Source organism: Sardina pilchardus, chromosome 12, assembly GCF_963854185.1.
Source record: "Sardina pilchardus chromosome 12, fSarPil1.1, whole genome shotgun sequence".
NCBI lineage: Eukaryota > Metazoa > Chordata > Actinopteri > Clupeiformes > Clupeidae > Sardina > Sardina pilchardus.
Window position 1 is genome coordinate 3490623 of NC_085005.1, and position 7334 is coordinate 3497956.

The window sequence follows — 7334 nt, forward strand, 5'->3', positions numbered from 1 at the left end:
CACACACTCACACACTGGAGCTATCTGAATGAAATTCAGCTGTGAATTGTGCCTGACTATGAGCGATCACACAGTCAGGTGCGCGTGATTCACGCCCCTTATCTAAACTTTTGCCATGTGAAACTCAAACGGGCGGACCACGCCAAACGCCGTCCAGAACAGCTGTGTTTAATAAAGCGCCTACAATTTCCGTAAAGGCTATCGCTAAAGTGTCAGCTTTTGTTTGAGGACCTACTCGCGTCAAGACAAGCAAGTCATTCTGCGCAGGTCCACCACGCAAGGCAAACTTTCCTATTGCTGAAACCTCAGCTTCCAAAATAAACATCAACATTCCCAGCTTATCTCTGTTTTCCAACCAAGGCTGCAAAGTTGAAATGTAGGTGTCATGATTGATGACCAATTGACCTTCTCTGACCATGTTGCCTTGGTCGCCCGGTCTAGCCATTTAGGACTATTCAATATAAGAAATATCAGGCCATACCGAACTCAGTATGCTACCAGCTCATTAGTACAGGCCATGGTTATATCGCACGCCTCGGCTACTGTAACACCCTTCCAATGGACATCCCAGCCTGTTCAGCAACACCCTTACAGATGTTCCACAATGAGGTGGTGCGTCTGGTCTTCAGTCAACCCAAAAGGGCGCTCGTTACCCCACAGCTCATTGAGCTCCCCTGGCTACCTATAGTTGTCTGCATCAAATTCAAATCAATAACTCTGTCCTACAGACATCTCCGGTTCCGCACACACTTGAATGCTCTCATAAAGGCGTATGCTACTACCTAACCGCTGCTCTTCTCCAAAGACTGCCACCTGGGACTGCCATCTATCTTCAACCTCTTAAAGACCCAGCTCTTCCAAGAGTTCCTCCTCTTCCTCCTTCCTCTCCTAACACCACAAAGAGCACCACACTCTTCACTTGGACCATGACATTCGTATCTATTATGTCTGGCCCTCCCTATTATCTGTTAGCCTCGCGAGCCATCCACGTACTTCCGGCCAAGGATTGCCTCCACTACGTGTCTGGCCGTGCTCCTCTGTGGAGCATTCTGCTCGGTAGAATTGTAACAGAACGCCCCCCCTCCATAAAGCAGCCAATAAACGAAGAGACGGGTTGGTGGGGGCGAAAGGGGGAGGGCGCTCGTGACGATGACGTTAAACGCCTGCGCTATGTTGTTCTCAGCTGTCCAATCAATTCAAACCAGAACTGGGCGTTACTTCCCGCTTCCTGCAAGCGCTTCAGAGCAAAGAAATTCCAGACCATAATATGAAATGAAATGGTAGTATTATGGGATGGTCAGGACCAGGCTAATTATCTGTGTCCTTGACTTTACTTAACCCTGTCTTGATCTTGAACTGTCATTCTGTCGTATTCAAGGTAGCATTTCTTATTATTCTTACTACACTACTGTCTTTTACTGGCACTGGGCCTTGATTATTCTCTTTTTTTTGTAAGTGGCTTTGGGCAAAAGTGTCAGCTCAATGACTAAATGTAAATAGGGCATTGTAAATGTGTTTGATTTGGGTTAAGTATTTTTACAAAGTCCTTAAAAGTGTTTGGATTTCTTTCTTCGATAAGGTGTGGGAGCCTGGCTGGAGGCTCCAAATGGCTAGTGTGACACAGCTCAACAGATATAGCTCATTCACTCCTAGGTGTTGGCTGATTGCCAGAGTGTTACAGTTAAGCAGTGCATGCATTCAGGGTCAAAGTCCTTTCTCTATCAGTTGGTGGGTAGGAATAGACGTAGAGCAAATCTAGGAGTGACTCCAGCAGAGGAAGGGTGTGGAAGCTGATATGCTCTGGAATACAACACTGTTGGTTTTTGCTCTGAAATACAACACTGTTGGTTTTCACATGTTCTGACTGTTCCCATGTGTCCACAGATTTGCAGGAACTGCAGTGGGAGTGTTGAGCGGCAGGTCCCCTGTGTGTCGCTGGACTGTCCTGTCCTCTACAAGCTGTCCCGGGTCAACCGTCAGCTGTCCAAGGGCCCTTACTTGCGGCAGCTCTTGGAGCAGTTCTGAGCGGCCCAAGTGCAAACACAGCTTCTTTTGGTGCTAATCGCTGTTTTAAATCAGTGTTTCAAGCGTCTGTGGACTTTTTGTTTTTGTTTTTTGTTTCGTTGGTGGTGCTTTCATTTGACTCCTCTGGAGTTCCACTGTGTTTGCGTCATGTCGACATGAGTATTTCTGCACACTCAAACTGGGTATGGGGTGCCCATATGGGGTGAGGGTTTGTGGGGTGGGGGGGGGGGTCTCATATTCTTTTTGTTTGACTGGCATCAATGGCTTCCGCTGCTATCGGTTGTCTGTTTTATCCTTATCCTGTTTCTAATGAACAGGACTGAATGACTGAATGTGGCCTGAACAGAATTACATTTGTTTTCAGTAAATATCTTATGCGCTGTTGCAGGTTGCAAAACCGAAGACACTAATGACCTCACTGGAATTCAATCGTACTCCAGGGTCATAACTATCAACCACTGTCAGACATCAGTTCCCTTTATCTGTTTTTATATAACAGTACAATCTTTTGTAAATAAGCCTTGTATAGGTCAAATTTGAAGTATCAATGTGTATCTGATTGGTTTCTCACTTTTAAAACATGGAACATTATATGTCATGGTGGTGGATACCCGTTGTTCTCAAAAGTCATTCTGTTTTCAGAGTGCCATGCGTGCGCATTGTAACCAAGCCTTGAAAAGGCTGGATTTTATTTATGTACATTTTTTTCTGCAGAGGATAGTCTTGAAACTCTGACATATTGGCTCTTGTCAGGAAAAAAAATAGATGATGTCAGAGATACTAACTTTTGGGACTGTTGCAATACATTCTTTTGATAATTTATGGTGAGAGTATATATTGTTTCCTTGTGCATATTGTTTTTTTTACACATATTTCTAATGCTTTCTCTATGCTAAACCATATGTTATCTACCTATGTAAAGACTGATTCTTTCATTTCCAGAATGATTGTACGCAAGGCTTGTGTATATGTAAAAAGTGTGGTTTTGTTTTGTTTTGTTTTTATTGGACCTTTCTGTGGGTGGAGGTGAAGGATTGGTATAATAAAATGTCAATGTAATGAAATATGGCTCAATAGTCATTTAATTAAAAAATCAGAGGGGCAAACACAATCTGGCATGAAATTCAAGTACAGTAATTACAACATTGAACAATAAAACTTAAGCCAATGATTTGTGGCTTAAGAATGTAATTTAATTTGAAAACATTTCTGGGTAAAGTGCAAAAAAGCAAGACATAAAAAAAACAGATCATGGATCATTAAATCTGTATTTTTTGCAGATAAAACACTAACTTCTATTAAATAATCACAAATAAAGTCACATAATCACAAAATGCCCAAATATACCTTTGATTCATAATAACAATCACCAGGAACTGTAGAATGGACTCCCTTGATGATTTGTTCTGATTAGCGTTCTAAGGCAGTGGCTCATGGACAGGGCGCTGGTCACAGCTCTGTTGTTTTCATCATGTATTATCAAAGCAATATAACCTACTAAATGATTAGGAGCTGCTAAATCAACACAACAGCTGCTCTGCCAGATTTGGATTAAATAAAAAGGTAGTATACTGGTTAGATAGCACAGTTATTTACTGACCTACCTTTACAGGTGTGTGCTTGACCTACTTCTGCAGAATTTTCCTGGCAAAGTTTAGCATACCATACTAGCTATAGCTTAATAACATACCGTAGACCAGTACACAACAGCATGGGGACTATTATCGTAGATCAACCATTAATAAGGAGCAGGATACTACTCTACAACAGCAGTCCATTAGGTTAGTGTGCTTGGGAGTTATATTATTGTAATTATAATGCACTATGCTCATGTCGCCTTAGAGAAGCCATTTCATATCGGCCTCTGTGCCTTCTGTAAACCGATAAATAAGTAAATTAATAATAAAGTAAATAAAGCTGAAAATCATTCCATCAAAATCAAAGGCCCTCTGAACCCTGAAATACATTCTGTCTAAAATCCAGGACAGGTCAATATTGATTTTTTTCACCATGATTCTTACGTTTCATTATTTATTGTCCAGATGAGCCAATGTAAACCTCTGATATTCTGTGTTTTTTCCAGCTCCAATTCAAATGGACTGTTACCAGGACCAGGCTCATCTGTCTCTGGGTTTATAAATACAGATCACATGTAAAAAATAAACTTCAATTCAGTCAGCACACCATACAAACAACATATACAACTACCGAATACCCTTCTAATGAGATGATTGGAAGTAGGACCATTGTTTTAAAAGTGTCAACGGGGAAATTGGTGAAACGATTCAGGAGTGTCAACATGCAGGGACAGACATCAACACACAAAACATTCACAACATTCATATCGCTGCAAAAATAAATCACATAATGCTCACAAAAACGGACTGATGCTCAGTCCTTTTTCACCTGAATTGGCAATCCAGCAGTCTCTGGCAGTGGGATTCAGTCATTCTTCTCTCTGTCAAGAGTGACCAGTAGCTTCCTACGGGGGGAGCTATTCTCATATTTGCTCGGGGATTCGGACAGTGTTGGCAGGCTGAAGGGGTCAATGCTGGGGGCAGCTGCTGAGCTCATAGTCACGTCTGGAGGCGACGACACCTTGTTCGGGGAGTTCAAGAGGCTGGCGTCGTCCATCTCGATGACCTCAAAGTCTGCGTCGTTCCAGTGGTCGGCTTCTTCGTCGCCCTCGTCCGCCTCTTCGTCGTCGTCGTCCTCGTCGTTGGCGCCGGAGTCCAGCAGGGCCTGGCGAAACTCGCTGTCGTCGGCCTCCCTGCCCCTGACGCGCGGCCTCTTCCCGGGCGCGGCGGGCGCGGCCGCCAGCTTGTACATGACGGGGAAGAGGATGGAGGTGACGGTGGCGGCGGCCAGGGCCAGCAGCATGAGCAGCGGGTGCTGCCGCAGCGACGGCTTGCCCAGCAGGAAGCCCAGCGCGGCGGGCAGCACCATCTCGCCCAGCGCCGCGCCCACCACGAACACGGCCGCCGAGCGGCCCGTCACCGCCGTGTACTGCTCCAGCCAGGAGAGGCCGCTGGGGAAGGTGGTGGCCATGGAGGCTCCGTACAGGCCCGTGCAGCACCACAGCGCCAGCCGGTGCCTGTCGAACAGCGTGAGCAGCAGCGACGACAGCGTGCAGCCCACCAGGTTGAGCAGGATCATGGTGCCCGGGTACATGCAGGCGGCGAAGAAGATGGCCAGGCCGCGGGTGGCGGCGAACGTGCCCCAGAACAGCGAGTTGAGGCCCGCCGCCTCGGGCTGCTCCATGCCCGCGTAGTCCTTGGCGTAGGTGAAGATGAAGGAGCCGTACGCCACCTCGGCGCCCACGTACCAGAAGAAGAAGACGGCGAGGAGGCAGATGAGGGCGGTGTGCTGCTTGGCCACCGGGGGCGACCCCGACGCCGAGTGCGATCGGTCTCTGGAGGGCGTGCCGCAGGAGTAGAGGATGAAGAAGGCCAGGGAGACGAGCAGGATCAAGGCCCCGATCACAAAGTACGCGTACATGGACCTCAGAGCTTCGCTGCTCCCCTGTGAGATGTGCAGCATCTGAGCCACTTGATCGGTGAGGGGCGAGGAAGACTCCACGGTGTCGTTGGCCACCTTGGCGTGGTACTTGCCAAACACCAGCTTGGCGATGATGGGCGAGATGAAGGCCCCCGCGGCAAAGCTGAAGTGCAAAGCCTGCATGTGAGGCCCTGCCTGGCTGCCCCAGATGTTCAGGATGAGGACATTACCACCTGCAAGACAACACACACATAATGAGGCAGCTTATAGGCCTTCCATTCATTTGTGTCTCACTTATTAGACTGATACAACCACCAGTGTCTTACCTGTGTCCAAAAAGCCCATGGAAATGCCAACACAGGACATTAAGGCTGTAAGGAAGAGGGCCTTTTTGCAGAAGGGAATGGCAATCATCCCAAATGCTGTGACCAACATGGAAAATCCTGAAGAACCAGAGTGATTCCATTGAGTTACACATACTGCTGATACTGCTTCCCATCAGAATGTCTTAGATCCCTCTTTTCTTACCTAAAAGTAAGTGGGGGTTCATGCAGTCAAATAGGATCCCTCCCAGAAGAGAGCCCCCAATGTATCCAACTGAGCGCCCCACAAAGATATAGGAAATATTACTGATGTTCTGATTGACGTTGATGGCCAAGTCCCCCAGTGTAGGACCAAGCACAGAGACGCACATGCCCTGAAACACAAATGTTTCCGACAGTATCAGGCCTGTCAGCATTTCAAGTCATTGAACTTGTCAGGCCTCGACTCGACTTTTCAAGTGCATGAGGCTAGTGTAAGCCTAAGTCAAACAGAGTCTTCTGTTGAGGAGCCTGTTTCACAACTTTATATGCAAAAGAATCCTGTCCATTGAGGACATGGTGATGCACACGTTGCACTTATGAAAGTAACGGCATTTCCTGTATGACCAACAGAATACGAACTAGGTCCCAACATTTTGTCATCTGCTGATCTACGTCTGTTTGTATTATTCTACTGAAACGTTTCACCATTTCCGCGCTGTGTGGCGTAGACTGCATACAACTAAGCTAGCTCATCATTGGAATTGAATTACAATGTAAACTGAGCATGTTTACTTACAAGTCCAAGGAAAGATGCACAAAGTGTTAAAGTGATCATCCAGCGTCCACAAGCCCCGGGGTCATTGGCTCCTCGACCACCACTTATTATTTTAACGGTATCGAATCCCGCACTCGCCAGCGTCTTATTCACGTTACTTTTTATCATACTTTTAAACCCTTTCCTGACGTCTTTCCTCTTGTCAAACAATGTATCCTCTTCTTGATCATCGTTATCATCGTCATCCTCCATTCTAGCAAACCGAACCTGCTTCTTTTTTACCACCGGTTGACTAGTAACTGAGATAGACATTGCAACATACAGTGTTATTAAATGTCGTTCATGCACAGCCTAGCACAAAAATACTATCGTTGATATTTTTCCTATACAATAAACCGTGGGAATCATCAGTGCTGTTGACTAGAGAACCTGCTCGCGTCGTTGGAGTGTCACTACTGTTCTTTCAGTTCCGGTGTCTGAAAGAGTCGAGTTCATCGTAATAAAAGTCTCATTGCTCAGGTCCTAATATAAAGAGACATTCTTTTGAATAATATTTACATCTACATTCACTATGACATATCTAAAGGGTTGCATAATATTACACAACGGGCAAACAACAAAAAGGCAAAAGACAACAAGTAACCACTATCAATCTTTAGTTGACTTTAATCTTGACACAATGGATCCTGATGTCACCAGCTGTTCCAGAATAGCCGAAACATATGACAGCT

The 7334-nt window shown here is 45.9% G+C and overlaps 2 protein-coding genes across 2 annotated transcripts in view; one reads left to right on the top strand and one right to left on the bottom strand.

Annotated features, from left to right (window-relative positions):
- rev3l (REV3 like, DNA directed polymerase zeta catalytic subunit) overlaps nucleotides 1-2238 on the top strand; it is a 45495-nt gene extending 43257 nt beyond the window's left edge. Inside the window, exon 32 of the mRNA XM_062550542.1 lies at nucleotides 1885-2238. Coding sequence (XP_062406526.1) covers nucleotides 1885-2025 — 141 coding nt within the window. The 3' untranslated portion in view covers nucleotides 2026-2238. The remainder of the gene's footprint in view (nucleotides 1-1884) is intronic.
- Nucleotides 2239-3091: 853 nt separating this feature from the next.
- mfsd4b (major facilitator superfamily domain containing 4B) lies at nucleotides 3092-7287 on the bottom strand. The gene is made up of 4 exons (XM_062550543.1): nucleotides 6625-7287; nucleotides 6052-6220; nucleotides 5850-5966; nucleotides 3092-5756 (listed from the first exon to the last, which is right to left on the bottom strand). Exons 1-4 carry the CDS (start codon nucleotides 6913-6915, stop codon nucleotides 4468-4470), a joined length of 1866 nt encoding a protein of 621 aa, XP_062406527.1. The 5' UTR covers nucleotides 6916-7287; the 3' UTR covers nucleotides 3092-4467.
- Nucleotides 7288-7334: the final 47 nt, after the last annotated feature.